At 33.6% G+C, this 16,614-nt stretch overlaps 1 protein-coding gene and 1 long non-coding RNA gene across 4 annotated transcripts; one reads left to right on the plus strand and one right to left on the minus strand.

Moving 5' to 3' along the window:
- Nucleotides 1–796: 796 nt before the first annotated feature.
- Nucleotides 797–8,973, minus strand: LOC132266715 (uncharacterized). 3 transcript variants are annotated; one of them, XR_009468687.1, is made up of 4 exons: nt 8,637–8,973; nt 2,777–2,999; nt 1,189–1,298; nt 797–1,027 (listed from the first exon to the last, which is right to left on the minus strand). It is a non-coding gene; the product is annotated as an uncharacterized LOC132266715 (long non-coding RNA). The 3 variants fall into 3 exon arrangements; XR_009468688.1 differs by having other exon boundaries at nt 797–837; nt 971–1,298; XR_009468686.1 differs by having other exon boundaries at nt 797–1,298.
- A 1,638-nt stretch (nt 8,974–10,611) lies between these two features.
- LOC132267544 (protein LIKE COV 3-like) lies at nt 10,612–14,845 on the plus strand. The gene is made up of 6 exons (XM_059768694.1): nt 10,612–10,833; nt 11,609–11,661; nt 12,857–12,966; nt 13,938–14,105; nt 14,181–14,405; nt 14,503–14,845. The coding sequence occupies exons 1-6, from the start codon at nt 10,690–10,692 to the stop codon at nt 14,607–14,609; spliced, it is 807 nt and encodes a 268-aa protein (XP_059624677.1). The 5' UTR covers nt 10,612–10,689; the 3' UTR covers nt 14,610–14,845.
- Nucleotides 14,846–16,614: the final 1,769 nt, after the last annotated feature.

Raw genomic sequence — 16,614 nt, forward strand, 5'->3', positions numbered from 1 at the left:
GTCGGATCCGGGTCAACCCCGTACTATTTCATACCCTACCAGCTGACAAGACTAGTCAAAATTGAGGTGACAAAAGCAAAGCCAACTTTGGGGTTTGTGGTAAAAGCAAGCAAGTGAATAGAAGAGGAGAGATCATTGTGTCAGCCTCTCCATTTCATGATTTTAGAAGCAAAACCCACAAAAGCTCTTTCAATCATTGTGCACGCTTCATCGCTCTGTAAAGACGTGGGTGCTCAATGCTCAGAGAATCATTACATTCAACTTTCACATTACAATCCTTTTTTGACCAATTCAATCCTTTTCTATGCTCATTGTAGATTTTAATTGAGCCACTGTTAGCTTTTGGGGAGGGAGAAGTTAGGACAGAAATTATAATACTAGAGGATACGGATAAGACGGCTACATTGTGACTTCGAGATGACAAAATAAAAATAAAAAATAAAAAATCTCTCTCTTCTTTATCAAAGTAAAATTGCATACATTTAACTCTCGTCAAACTCTGCAATAAATAGAGTTTGGACAGCTGGACTAGTCCTTTATCTAAGAATTATACTATTTCTGGTTTTGGAGGTTCTATAAGAACATGATACAGCTGTTGCTACTTTCAGAGACTCTAAGTGTCTTCAAGAAATATGAAAATCCTAACCCTCTTTGTTTCATGTTTTGAATCCATTTGCATGCTCACACACACACACACACACACACACAAACATAGAGACACACATATATAGACAAAAAGGGAATCAGCATGGAAAGTTGAGGACAATAACCTGGTAAAGAGCAGGGGAAAACAAGCTGAGGATAAATTTTAACTTCTTGAGACTTTGCCCTGAGGTCCTGTTATGGTTTTATACACACAATATTATTAAAGTCAAATACACAATTATAAATCTCCTTTTCTCAGGTATACTTGAACTAACAGGATCACAAAAATGGCAAAACAATCTCTAAATAGTCATCGGTAAAGCACCTTCTCGGCTACAACATGAAGCTGTTCCCCAACTCATCATCACAACAACAATGTCCCCTACAATGGTTACGAAGCAATGGGTTGAAAGGAAAACGAAAAAAGAAAGGAAAAAAAAAAAAAAATCCTTGTATTCTCCAGTTTTTTATATTCTTTTAGAGAGAATTGTCTCAAAAGAATAAATGTAAAAGAAATAGACCACAAAGAAATGGGATAAAAACCTAGCCAATTTAACTTGGGATGGGAGATATTTGATTACACAGCTCACTAACTTTTGCTTTCGGCTATGTCACATCTTTAGCTCATGGTCCCCATTGATGTGTCATGACACCTGGTGAAGGCAATATCAGCATCAGTCCCTGCTAGGCTTAATCAAATACTGAGTACAGCAATTAAAGTTCCCAATGATAGCTTTAAACTAATACACCTTAAAAGATAAACAATAATCTAGACATAATGTTGTGTTCATTAGCCGAAAATTTCGGCCTTTAAAACCAAGTGTAACCGAGTATTGCCTTGTCTATTCAACTTAAAGGAGAGATGACAGCTAGACAAAAGAGTTCATTTAAGAGCATTGTAGTAAAGAGAAGTTTAAAAATTGTAATTGGATAAATTATCTAATCACAATCCAAAAAACTTTGCAAGTAGAAGTGGCTGTCGTGTAAGAAGCACACCAAATTATTTAAAACATGCTCCTTTTGGAACATACAGAATTCACTTTTTCTTTCTCCTTCCAGGTGAAATCAAACACAATTTTTTAAATCAAAGCAAAGAGAGTTAAGCCCCTACAGAACCATAGCATTTCAAGTGTCAGAAGTATATTTCCTACCAAAACTGAGTTCACAACTTAATAGAAAGGGCACCTCTTAGTGTATGTTTAGAACCAAACCTTAGGACATACCTACTTGAATCAGTATCCAGGTTAATGTATGTTTAGAACCAAACCTTAGGACATACCTACTTGTATCAGTATCCAGGTTAATATAGTAACAGATTTTGGAATGTATATCTAAGGTCCCCAGGAAAGTAAATGAAAATGAGTGGCGTATTGCCAACCCATTGTGCCACGCATGCGACTCGCAAGCACTAAGGACAACGTCGTCGTGTTCTATAGTCTTCCACATTTGTGTGGAGATTATGGAATATGTAAAGAGAGTTGAAAGATTCTAAAATATTAGAGCTTGTAGCGATTTTAGAGTGTAGAGAATTTTGTAGGGTTTGTATATATCTAGAATGTTTATGTGGAGAATTCTAGAGAGTATATAGGATGCTTACAGAGATTAGTTACCAAAAAATGTGTACAAAAATACATATATATCATAAACAGCTTGCATAATGTTATCTACATCAAAAGCTAGATTACCCACTTTAATAGTAGACATTTGTTGTCAATTGCAATACCTCCAACAATCAAATGTAATTATATCCTTTATATATATATATATATATATAATTAGTAAAAGCAATATGGATAATCCATACCATCTATCTCAAATTGACCAGTCTGTTCTTGGAAATAAAATAGAAGAAAAACACAATAAGTATAGATTTGGGCATCAAAATGAAATTTCAAGCCAATGATGGAAAAATGGAATGGTTAGGGGTCCTTTAACTCGCAGCTCAAACATGTAGGGTTTACAAATGAAACGAATAATTCACATATGGATCATAAAAAGAAAAAAGAACCAGTAGGATGGCAAGTGTACTTGTTGAAAGATCATTGCTTTCAGCTTATAAACATCTAATAAATGTCACATGTATCAAAGGTGAGAAAAATGCCCATTGGCCATATAATTGGGCTGAACTTACATCATTAACTGTGGGTATTCACATGGACAAAGGTAACAACAATCTTCTATCTCTCTTCCTTGCTAGTTCCTGCCTAGAAATTCGCAGGCGAACAGGAATAAGGATACTGAGACATACGAGGACAAAAGAAAGCCATAAATATCTGAAGTAAAGGTTCCAACAGGATGACAATACAAGCACGCAAAACAGTAACGCCCACAAGATTGCCACAGAGACATCAACCCTGCAAAAATTGAACAGAATCTTTTACATTTAATCGCATTAATAACATACAAAGATCCTCAGGTTACTTAAAATGCGATTTCAAGAAGGTAGAAACCTGTGACCATACAAATCATTATAGTTCCTATCAAACATTTAAAATGTATACAGTGTTGACAGGAAGACCTAGGCAAAGATGTAAATCTAAGACCAGAGGAATATTTGGACATCTTGGTCTAGTCATCCAAGAAAGCTCAACGTAACTTCAAATCCACCACAAGCAGCATATTGCAGAGAGGGACTAGATATCTGCCTAGAAAACATGGTATGCAGATTTTTTGCTTATACCGAATGGATGGTATGTGTGCAACAAAACATTCGCCACCCAATTTTGAGCTGCCTAAATAACCATATGTAAAGTACCCTAACTGCTGTTAGCAATTTGTACATCTCTCCTTTACTTGCCTCCAAACGCCCCCACTGGTAGTGGTGGAGTGTGCGCACATTAGGGATGGGGAGGCATCATTTACACTATAAGAAATTTACAATTGGAGAAGTAAACAACTGAAGAGAAACATAATAGGAAAACAGAGGCCCCTACAAGAGTTTAAGCGCATTTTTAAGGTTCTGTTGTTTTGACAGATTATCTCCTGGAAAAATAATCCCATTGGAAAAGTAAATTTCAGGTGTAAACAGATTTTACCTAAGGAGAGCAAATAAAATTCAGGTGAAAAAAATCACTTTTAATCTTTTAGGGTTAGTTTGGTTAGCGTCAACTAGCTAGAAAGGAAAAGAAACGAATTTTTTTAAAATTATTTGGTAGTTTGGTTAGCGTGAAAGGGAAAATTTCAGGAAAGTAATATTCCCATAACTGGTTGATTTTCCTTAATATGTTTAAATTTCAGTTTCGCGTGAAAGTTATATCATTATGTGTTAGTTTCCAATTATACCCTCGGCAGTTATTTCTCTTCCTTCTTTTTAGACTCACAAAAAGAGTGACTTCTTTTATTAGGACTCCTACTTATATTACAACTTTCTAACTCTTTCAATTAGGACTCCTATTTAAGTTAGACTCTCTCTCTATATATATGCAAGCACATATATTTTTATTCATAAAACAATTATTTATATTTTTTATTATGCTTGTTGCATGATGTATTTTACTTAGTATTGAATTCATGAGGGTAATTTTGGTATATAATCATTTTCTTTTCACTTTCTTTCTAACCAAACTAATGAAACAACATTTTCCCACAAATTTTTTACAAAAAAATCAGGCTAACCAAATGCATGATAGAAACATAATTTATGTTTCTTTTACGTCACTTTCTTTTCCTTTCACTTTCCATCATCAATTTCCGGCTTACCAATCAAACCCTTAAGGAAGCAAGATATTCCTGAATTTTTTACCGTAACTGCTGTTAGCAATTTGTACATACTTTTGTTTACTCCCCTCCAAACGCCCCCACTGGTAGTGGTGGTGTGCACGCATTAGGAATTGGGAGGCATCACATCATTTATACTATAAGAACTTTACAATTGCAGAACTAAACAACTGAGGTGAAAAATAATAGGAAAACAGAGGCCACTACAAGAGTTTAAGTGCATTTTTAAGATTCTGTTGTTTTGAGAAAAATATTCCTGTTGGAAAAGTTAATTTTAAGTCGAAACAGATTTTACCTAAGGAGAGCAAATAAATTTCAGGTAGAAAAGATCACTTCTAATCTTAAAGGAAGCAAGATATTTCCCAATTTTTTTTTCTAGCAACATTTTCCCACTGAAACAAAGAGAGCCACCTACAATGTTTTTCCTTTGTGAAATCATTTGTCTCCTTGTCAACAATGAACACCAAGGGTGATAAACATTATGATATCACCCAATGATCACAAATCACCTTGGCTTCAGCATATATTTAAATCAAGGTTTGAAAAGTGTTACCGCATCAGCCAATCCTGCATATAATGTGCACACTCGTGTAAAAACACCAGGTGACATGGCTGCAAAATTTTAATTTAGGCTAGAAAACTCCCAGAGACCAAAAGATATACAAGTTTTGATGGTTAAGACTAGCAAACTCCCAAAGACTAATAAATATTCAAGCTTTGATAACACAGGTATTATCAATTTCATTATTTTCAGCAAACTTTAATAAATCAATAGACATGATTACCATGCAACTTAATATCGAGAAATGATAGCTACTACAAAATCTGTTCAATTAGAGACAACTCAGACAACAAAAACATTGTTTACTAAAACTTTTAATTGTTTTCAGCAAATTTTAATAATCAACGGACTTGATTACCATGCAACTTAATCTCGAATTACAAAAACAATCTGATCAACTAGAGACAACTCAAGCCAATGGGCTCAGCCTAGACTTAAGTGTTGAAGCTGACCTGGCCTGAGAGTCCAACCAAATAGCCTGAATACAGACCAGATAGAACCGGCTTGCTAAGCCCTGTAACTCTTTTTGACTGACTAAAATGCTCTTGGGTCAATTTATATCCATCTATTGACCCACAATGCAAATGGGTATAAATAAATGGATTACCCAGTTAGTTCTAATAACCCACCCATATTGCGAATGAAGAAGCTGGAAAGAAGAATGTATTCATATAGCACAATGCTGCAACCCTAGTTTGAGATGGAGAGATAGTGGATTGATTTTGAGCTGTAGAGAAGAACAATTCGGTTTTGGATTCTTTCGTAATTTTTCCAACGACCAGTTTTTTTTGTTCTTTTTTTTTTAATCTTTGAAATGATAAAATCGTAAATGGACGTGAGGGTTAACGTCACTTTAACGGAGTGGGGTAAATTGCAATTTTCTAATTGTTGCGGGGTTAGTTGCATCACCAGGGAGGTATTTGCAAATCGTTGAAAGTTATACGTTTTTTTTTGCAGTTTACCCTAAAAATTATGCAAAAAGCACTTCTGACTTTTCAGTCTTCACTATAAAGGCACTAGCTTTAGTGGCAGACAGAAGTCTTCCATGAGAGTTCCATCTAGTTCTTGCTCCCTGATTCTTAGAATCATACAGCAAAGGACACAGTAAGTCAAAAATAACCATTTCATAATACTTGCTTCCATTTTTGCAAATACCTAGAAAAGATTAGGGACCATTCTACTTCCTCAAAAACGCACACGCAAATAATCACACAAATTGAGCCAACAGATCAACCACCAATGCAGAAGGACCAGGAAGAAAATGCACAAAGTTGTCTTCCAAACCTTAACCACCCAAAAATTATACAAATCCCCTTTCTTACAAATCTCCAACTTCCTCTGTAAACATTGATTAACCTCAAAATTCCTTGCCATAATGCAGACACAAGGACCGACCACCAACAACAGATATATATATATATATATATATATATATAAAATAAAATAAAAGTAGAAAATTTGCACTTATTATCTTCTCCATAGACTGTTTTCTTTCAAATCAATCCTCCCAAAGACAATACATAGTGAAAATTTATGAAATCTAAAGGATAACTATTTCTCTCAATGAGAAAATTTACCAATGCAATGTTTATCTATGTAACCACAAAATGGCGGGCATTATCAAGATGTACTTCCTCATTGAGAGAAACAGGTCTCTCATTCCCTAAATTAATATATAATTTCTTCCCAATTCCCAATTTGCATGCCTACCATACTTTCGTGCATCTTTTCATTCACAATCAACTGGCCAGCAAGTGTTTAATTACACTATTATTTTTATTATTAATTTTTATAAGATTTCATTAAAATACGCTCAAGAGGGTAGCGCTACCAAGAGAATACACAAAAAGTTGACAATGACCAACTATAATTTCAGACTATCAACAAAGTCCACAAAATCCCCCACAAATTTATAATTACACCCATTTAACCAAAAAAATATAGAACTCAATGTGATATTTTTGAGAGACCAAATACGACTTTCCTCTCCATCAAAGGATCTCCTAGCCCCACCATAAACACAGGGAAATGGCTCTCCAAGCATCTATGGCTTGGTTATCCACCATACACTTCTCCAATCCTCGAGCATGTCCTCCGTGGAACCGGAAGTCACCCAATGCATACCAAACATAGCCAGAAACAAAGACCAAACATCCCTTGCCCCCGGGCAATGAAGTAGGAGGTGATTCACCGATTCCTCCGTCTTCTTGCACATGCAACACCAATTCACCATCTGACTCCTTCTTAGATTGTGGATAGTGAAAATCCTTCTCAGTTTAATTATACTATTATAGCGAACAGATATTGAATTTTCAAACCTCATACAGATATTGAATTTTCAAACCTCATACAGATATGTTTCAAGTGCATAGGGAGAAGAATGAAGTTTGGAATCCTTTATAGAACTATTCCATCTACATCTGGTAACAATTGAAATAAATACCCATCATTTCATATTACTCATGTAAAACTGTTACCGCAAAGTAACTTTTTATACTCCAGTTGGGAAATTGAAGGGAAGATATGACTTGAAAGGTATTGAAAAGGTATCCCTAAGGAATGGAAAGGTTTTTTTCCTCTTTTTATTTGGTTGAATGAAGTAAAGAGAAAGGAAGGAAATGACTGTCATAGGATTCTTACTATTATATGCTTACATATTAAAGGAAGGTCTTGAAGGATAAAAAAGTCAAAGAGGAGTGAATCCAATTCCTCCTTTCCTCTTACTCCTGTGGGAAAAAAATAGTCCCAAAAGTGAGAACCTCCCTTCCTCTTCTCTTCCCTTCCCTTCCATTCCTACCAAATGATGTACCATCCCTCTCTCTCATCATCATCCTTGTCCTTATCCCATATGGATGGGGTATAAATTATCATTTTCCATTCCTTCCTATTGTCTACCATGTCTTCTCTTAGATTTAATTTTTTTAAATCGTTTTTAGTTACTCCCTCCCATGTAAGTTTTGGTGGGACAGCAGTCACAGGATGGTGCAGGGATTACCCAAAATGTCCTATGGTCGTCTCTACATAAAGGAACGCTGAAACCCATATTCTAACTCATATAATAGACTGAATTTTTTTTTCAACCTCCCATTAACATGCTTATATCCCTTATTAGCCTTCCTAAAAATAAATACCAACCCTCAGCAACACTTGTCTCAATATCACATTGTAACTTTAGAAGAAATAATATTTCAAATAAGGTATACAAGTTAATGCTTTGCCCAACATGTCCTACTGTAGCTATTACTTATCAAAAAAAAAAACACATGTCCTATTGTAGCTACATAATTGAACGCCGATGGGCGTCTTCTAGTTCATATAATAGACTGAAAACTTATTACAACCTCCCATTGACATGCTTATATCCCTCATTAGCCTTCCTAAAAATAAATACCAACCCTCAACAACACTCGTCTCAATCTCACATTGTAACTTTACAAGAATGAATATTTCTAATAAGCATACATGTTCATGCTTTCTAGCCACTGGTAATGTGTAAACAAATTGCGGCACAATTAAACTGTTATTACGTTTTTCAATGATACAAGTCCCAGATTCAATAATGCAATAACATACCATAAACACAATAATTTCTCAATGAAATAGCTATATACATAATTGATATGAGTTGCATTATAAAAATTCAAAATCTGAAAAATGGAAACCATATAGGCGCGCGCGCAGACACACACAATATAGAGAGAGAGAGTGATACCAGGTTGTGATATGGGGTTTGGGGGAGAAGACGGTGAGAGCAGGGCATTTTTGCTGAGATCGGATCTGGTAATCTCTGAGTTGCTCGACGAGTTTAGACCGGGTTATCATTTCTCTCAGACCGGAGATACGTCTCCGACCTCTTCACTGAAAGACTCCCAAAATCTACAGATATGAATATGACTGGAAATTCCGATGCCGGATTAGGGTTCCGGTGATCGATCTGACTTCAAACTGAAACCAAACGCATCGTACGAGAGATTATGGTCTTTGAGGTTTAGGGTCTTAAGATCGAAGGACCAGACGAGCAGTGACTTTAGTTGGTGCATCTATGCACCAATGCCTTAACTGCCCTTAATTTTGAGATTACTAGTAATAACAATAATAATTATTATTATTACTAATTATTTTCTCTTTCCTGCAAATAATTTGAACTTTGAATTCTCTTGGTTACTACTAAGAAAATTATTCAATAGTTTTTTTGGTGCTCGTGAAACAATGGACTACATTTGTCCGAGGGTGAATGCGAAGATTTAAATTCTTGATTTTTTTTTTTCATCCATCTAAATAATGAGGAGAAATACGAGTACACTTATTTAGGAAGTTAGATGCTCAATCAATTAGATTACTAGATTATACTTATTTGTATCTTCTTTGTCACAAAGAAATTTTTTTAATAATTGTTTGGTGCACATAAAATGAGGAATTGTATGTGTCCCATGGTTGATTACAGAGCTCAAGACCAGACAAGTCACTTAAAAAAAATAAAATCCAAAATTTAAATAGCATATTAATTTGGACTGAAATTGCTCGCATGACAATTATTGTTTTTCCAGTCCTTTTTTACATGCTTAGCAAATTTTATTATAATAGTGTTGTTAAAATAATCTTACTTTTGTTTTTAAGGAATATATTTTGCTAAATGAATTTTGGTGTTGAAATCCCAAAAATGCCTTCTGTTTATTGCCATTTGCCAAGATAATCAAATTTTTCTTATGATCTTTTTCCACTACAAATGTACAACATTTAGTTCAAATCTTGTTAATATATATATATATATATATATATATATATATATAACTTACCAAACTTAAAGTTGATACTTAATTCTCATTTTTTAAAATTTTAAAAAGGGAGAAAGCATTTTAATGTATTTTATTTTATTCGTGTTTGGTGATTTTATGAAATTTATTTACATAACAACCCCTATTTGATATTTCTAAAGGTGGCATTTTTTTAACCATTCTACTGGGAATAGAAAACAATCACACAATAGAAACCGCATGATTTACTTGGTTTGACAATTTTTGCCTACGGACATCAAAAAATTTCACTATCAATAAAGGTGTTTACGATTAATTTAGACTTTAAACCAAAGTTTACGAAGCGATAACATAAATTGAATTTCTGATTCAGGCTCTACAACCTCAACAACATAAAATAGTTACATAAAACGATTCATACCAAATCGAACACTCATAAGGTGTAATTGATAGGCTTCTCATAAGCATTCGACTTCATGTGCGTCCAATCATGACCCCATTGAGATTGCTGTTGAACCACTTAAAAGTGCTTTTATTTAAAAAATTTACTTAAACTTCTAAGAACTTTTAAATTAAGTTAAAATTTTCAACTTTATAAGACCCTATTTGACAATAATTTTTGTTTTGTTTTGAAGCCTGTTTAATGGCATTCAAAGCATCATTTTATTTATTTATTTTATAAAAACAATTTTATCTCTCCTTTATGCTATTATCAAATATAAAATAATATTAAAAGACATTATTATAAAATTAAGAATAAAAGTACTTTAATAAATATTATTGTAACCAAATAAATTAAAAATATATTTATCTTTTTTACTCACACCAAATTTTCTTCCAAAAGATCACACCAAATTTATGACAGTGGATGAAAGCAGTTTGTTTGTTCTAGCGGTAACGCTAAACCGGCATTATACGAATATGATATTCGGTTAACGAGCGAGGGCCTATAGCAACAAAGTTCGTTACTGATAGCTCGCAGGAGAGAGAAAGCTAGAGAGAGAAAGAGAGATGGGGACGAGAGATCATGATGAGAGAGATCATGAACGTCTAATTCCAGTTGGAGGAGTGGGAATCATTGATAATGGTAGCCCTAAATCACCGTCGCCGTCGGCATTCCCTGTTCCTTCTTCTTCCCATCACTCCGGCAAAGAGGTTAATATGTGTGTGTAAATGCTGTGTGTGTGTCTATATATTCCATGTCACAATGTTTGAATTTGTGGGTTTATTTATCTGACTACTGAAGCTTATATCACAAATTTCATTTCTCTGTTTGAATATGTAATTGTCTCATTTTATTAACAACTAAAGGTAGTTTGTAGTTAATTACAATCTCTGTTGCTCACCTCTTTTATTAATGTCTTGTCATATAATTTCAATAATTTCTTGAATATAATGGAGGCATAATTATTAGTTGATCCTGATTTTGGCTAATTGTCTATTAATGAATCTGTTTTTGAGTTTAAAGTTGTGAGTATTTTATTTTTGTTTTTATTTATTTTTTCAATATAATGCTAAATGTTATGTCTGAATTCAGCTACCATTTGCATAAACTATTATGGCCTTATAATATTATTAGGGCTTTCGGATTTTTCTATAAGAAAAAAATATATATATCAATATCCTTCAATTGAACTGCAATTTCATTTTAGGGATATTTATAAGAACTTATGTATTAAATGGCACAGCTTATATAAGCAATGTGAGTTCTGGTGAATGTCAAGAGCAGCCTGCAGCAATGAGAATCTTGCAACTGGGATTATAAATATTCAGAAACAATTTGATGAAAATTAGACATTGTTGAAGTCACTTTGATATTATGTGATGCTTAATATGATTTATTCAGTAGTAGAAGTCTTATTTGAAACTAGGGTTTTTCGAAAGAAATGTTAACAAGGCTTTCTTGTTCTTTACTTGTGCTGTTGTGCAGGCATTTTACAAAGTAATTCGTAGCTGGGCTTCAAAAAAGTTTATGTCGGGATGGTTAGTTCTTTGGTGCTCAAATTTTCTTTTTCTTATTTCATAGAACTCCATTGTTGTGCTGGATATATATATTGCAAGTTTGCAACAGAAACTGTCATATTTCTTGACCCGAGTTATTATTATTTTTTTAAGGGTTCTATCCTGCTTTCGGTTCTCCCCTTCCGGCAACCCAGTGCTTATATGTTTTTCTTTTATTTATAGTTTTGAGAGGAAAGTTTGAAATTGTTTTTTTATTTTTCTTCTTATAACATTCTTGTTAGTATCAAATCTCCCCGAAAAATAATAATACATGTGTGCATATCTTAGCTTGTTCAATCATATCCATAAACCAGAATGTTAACCTTTTGATTTCTTTTTTCCCTCTGATCTGTCTTCATAATCATTTATACATACATACACACACACATATATATATAAAATCTGCAATACATGCCAAACCTTGGCACACACCCGTGGAGCTGCCTCAATTATACTAACTAGTTAGGTATTCTGACTTGGGAAGTAAAAATAATTGTTGTGACCCTTTTAACATTTATGGGAAGCCAAATTATTTTCAAAGACTTCTTTCATTGCAACGGACAAGGACGCTGAAGCCTATATAAGAAGGGATGCTTAATAAAACCCTATAATCAAAGAGATTTGTTTGGGATTATATAAATATTAAACAGTGTAGCATATCGAGAAAGTATCATTACCTTCACCACCCTCTTTAAATGAAGTAATCTGCCACCTCGTGATGGATAATGTCCTCTGTAAGTGCCATGGTTTATGAAGAATTCATGACGCGTTAATGACATGGTAAATTTAGCACATAATAGTTGAAGGTTCACAATCTTTTCTATGATTTACTAGTTGTACCACTTGACCAATCCTGTAGTTACATTCGATATTCTCAGACTACTTTTAATGAAGTCAAACACCAATTTCGTAGTTGTTTCACATGTATGTCATCCCCCTTGCTTGCCAGTGCAGCCTGCAGAAATAAGAACATCTAACAACTTCAGCTAAAAAAATCTGGCAGTAATATATGGATGGGTTTTTTTAACACTTTATCTTATTTAGTGTTATACGCTCATTTATATTTGTTTATGTACCAATTGTCTTACACTAATGCATCATCTTTTTCAAATTAAATGTATAGCATAATAGATAATTGGAAATATATTGAAATGTACAAATTTACATTGTTTTGCAGTGTCATTACACTTCCCATAGCAATCACGTTCTACACCACTTGGTGGTTCATTCATTTTGTTGATGGGTTCTTTTCCCCAATATATAGTCATGTGGGGATCAATATCTTCGGTTAGTATATTTAACTTTTTCGAATTTTATTGCACTGTATATTTGGACATGCATGGTACTACTACATAAATATTTGAGGTTTGATTCAAATGTGAAAATTAAGGTTACAGAAAGGAAGCTAATTCAGATGTGCAAAGTTGAGGATGGTATCAAGATAATTCCAATATAAAGTTTGTCTTTTAACTTCTGGAATTCATATGGACCTTATACAAAGATGAAATGGTTTGTAGCACCATGAAAATTAACGATGGGATTGCTGATCGCCTATACAACTCTTGATTGAATTGAAGAAATTGTCGTGCGGCCTACATTCATAAATATGGATTTTTCTGTCTCAGTTTCTGTTCAAAAAGATTGTTATAATGTATTTGATAAAAAAAGAAAATGAAGTTGTTTTATATGTAGTTTTGTGGTGAACTCATGGAAAGGATATAGAAATGGTTACTTAAGTTACTTCTGTCAGTGTTTTCAACTGAAAAACACATCAACGGAAAAATCACAGGATTATGAGCATGCTAGACGGATTCCACGAGGGATAAGGTGTCTCTTTCGGAATCTCAATGTGAATTTAGTGCAATAATGTTGCAATGCCTGAAGTACATTCCGTGCTAATGCAAACAAAATGTTTTCTTTCTACTGCTGCTCTGTCCATTTGGAAAGTGAATTACATCAATCTGTGGCAATGTAGTTCCATTATCAATAGACTAAAGTTTGGATGTTTTGTTGGGGCAATAAGAAATAAATATGTTCTTGATTGATACTATAACACCCTTCCTTTACATTAAATAGAACTTTGACCAAAGTAATGAGTCCAATTAATGACTTTGCTTCCTAAGCTATTGAGAAATTAGTGTTGTTTGTAGTCTTTCTAAAATTTAAGCTATTTTTTGCAGTAAAGTTTACAAGCAAAAGCCAGATTCTAGTATGAGCATAACAAGTTTCTTCTTTCGATTTCCATAACCAATTCTCAGGTCTCGGCTTTCTGACCTCCATCACTTTCATCTTCTTGGTTGGTGTGTTCATGTCCTCGTGGTTGGGAGCTTCTGTTCTCAGTTTGGGGGAATGGTTTATCAAGAAGATGCCGTTGATGAGCTACATTTACTCCGCTTCAAAACAAATTAGTGCAGCCATATCACCAGGTGATCATATTCAGCTTAAATCCTAGCGTCAGCATACATAATTCTGAATAGAGTCGCTGAAAATCACTCTTTCAGATCAGAGTTCTCACGCTTTCAAGGAAGTGGCCATCATAAGGCATCCGCGTGTTGGGGAATATGCATTCGGTTTCATCACATCTACTGTCATTCTCCGCAAGAGCTCAGGTGCAGAAGAACTCTGCTGCGTCTATGTGCCCTCCAACCATCTTTATATTGGCGACGTTTTCCTCATCAGTTCGAAGGACATTATGAGGCCTAATCTCTCTGTTCGAGAAGGATTGGGTAAGAGTTCGAAACTAAGCTAGCTACAACATGCAGAACTGCTGGAATTTCATTCAATAAAATGATAAAACAAAATTTCTCGATTTATATGTTGCAGAGATTGTCATCTCTGGGGGCTTGTCAATACCACAGATATTGACTACAACGGAAGCACAAACCATAATTTCGCCAAGAGTTGGGAAATATGCAATCCCAAAAGTTTAGTGATGGTCTCTTGATGGTGAAACTGTTTGCTTTTATGTTTTTGAGATAATATGGTATATATGTTTGAGGTTTTCTGTACTGAGACCTGCATAAATTATTAATTTTTCCCCCATTTTTCAAAGGAAAAGAAAAAGAAAAAGAAAAAAGAGAGAAAATTTTGGTGAAAAGGCCTAAATTAGAAGTACCTGTTGCACCCAATATAATGGTTATGAAGATAAAGTATATGCTGTGATGCATCTTAGTGGCATGAAAAACATGCTTATATGATGATGAGTTGAAATTCTAGGTAACTATTACCCTTCCTTCTATGCATATATATATATATATATATATATATATATATATATATATAATATCTCATAAATTTATATACACAATAAAGAGTATAAGGCCAGTCCTCTCAGGTGATCTATCAATGGAAAAGAATGAGAGGACTATATGGATTTTTTTGGGTGTTTGTGATTGGATATATATAGAGGTTTTTGGTTGTTACTTGTTACATATCTTGTGTGTGCTTATTCATGGTGTCAACAGGCATGTGTTTGGATACTATTTAGTTTATGTAAATGCTTATTATCTGTTCTAGACTTCTAACAAGAACTATAAACATTTATTTGTGGTATATAATTAAGCATGATTGCTAAAAGTTAGAATCCTAGAGTCGTATGTATTATTATTATATTTATTATATACACACACACACGTTTGTTTATACACATACAATTTTTATTTACCTTTTTTAGTAATTCAGATATATTTATTGAAAGAAAAAACAATTATAGAAGCAAAGTGGCATCCTGAAAATAGTTGCGGCCTTAAGAGGATTTTCTGCTCATGTACCCAAGCCCATCCGCTAGTGATGGTAAGAATCCTAAGATTATCAAAAGGGTTGGTTAAATTCTACTTTATCTCAGTTTGTCAATATTCTACCTACATCCTTCTACGTTTCATATTCTCATGAAGTTCTGGTTTATGTAATTTAGGAGGAAAAAAAAAAAAAAAAGTTTATGTAATAGATTCCTCATCTCCCCATTAACCATCTAACGGATTATGCTTTATATCATGGGGAGAAAATTGATAAAAGGTCAATTTTGTCCTTGTAATTGAAATTACAATTTTAATTCATGGACAAAACGGTAAATTAGCGTATTACCATTATCAAGTTTGATGGCCGTCGCTCATAAGGGAAGTAAGTGGGATTATGAAACATTGAGGGGTTTATGTGAGATGTTAACAAATCTCAAGAGAGATAAGTAGAATTTACTTTAAATAAAAATAAGGGTATGATTGGACTTGAGAATAGGGAAGAATGCAGTATAAATTGGCCTCCATGGCACTCTTTATTTCTGGAAGCACTTTTATATATAACTACATCCATGGAGAGAAAATTAGATTAAAATGAAAAACAAATATATATATATATATATATATATTTTCAAAATGAAATTATATTACATGAAACACGCACACTTCTACAAAGAAGTCGTACCCGTTTCGGATACCAACACCACTCCTCGAACATTTAGGTTGACACTTCCAAACATTTCTAACACAAACCTACCTAATTTTGAAAACAATATGAAGATATTCTAAAGTGTTTTTCTTTTAGAAAAATTATCATTATAAACATATAATCATAAACGAAGTATTAAATGATATTTATTCATTTAAAATAAAAATACTATTACGACAAAGTAGCGGAATAACTGTATATATGATATAAAAAGCCATTACAACTCTTAGTATAGAAATGATTAAAGTTTTATAATACTATTATTTAATATATGTAAATAAATAAAAATTCATATTTATATATAACCGTGTCCAAACCGTATTCGTGTCATACTTTTAAAAAATTTGATATGTCTATATATCCATGTGTTGTATCCGTGTCCCATGTTCGTGTCCATGTTATACAGGACTTGAAATTATTGACCGGATAAATTTAAAGAAGTTTTATGAAATGTAAGTTATGTTTTGATTCTAAAAAGATGGAAAGCCAAAA

This window comes from Cornus florida, unplaced genomic scaffold (genome assembly GCF_030987335.1).
Source record: "Cornus florida cultivar Cherokee Brave unplaced genomic scaffold, ASM3098733v1 CherokeeBrave_3.0.0_Hap2_Chr07, whole genome shotgun sequence".
Taxonomy (NCBI): Eukaryota; Viridiplantae; Streptophyta; class Magnoliopsida; order Cornales; family Cornaceae; genus Cornus; species Cornus florida.

Coding starts and splice junctions, on each gene's coding strand:
- LOC132267544 (XM_059768694.1), top strand. CDS start 10,690: ATGGGGACGAGAGATCATGATGAGAGAGATCATGAACGTCTAATTCCA. Junction 14,106..14,180: donor TAGTGCAGCCATATCACCAG/GTGATCATATTC, acceptor TCACTCTTTCAG/ATCAGAGTTCTCACGCTTTC. Junction 14,406..14,502: donor CTCTGTTCGAGAAGGATTGG/GTAAGAGTTCGA, acceptor TATATGTTGCAG/AGATTGTCATCTCTGGGGGC.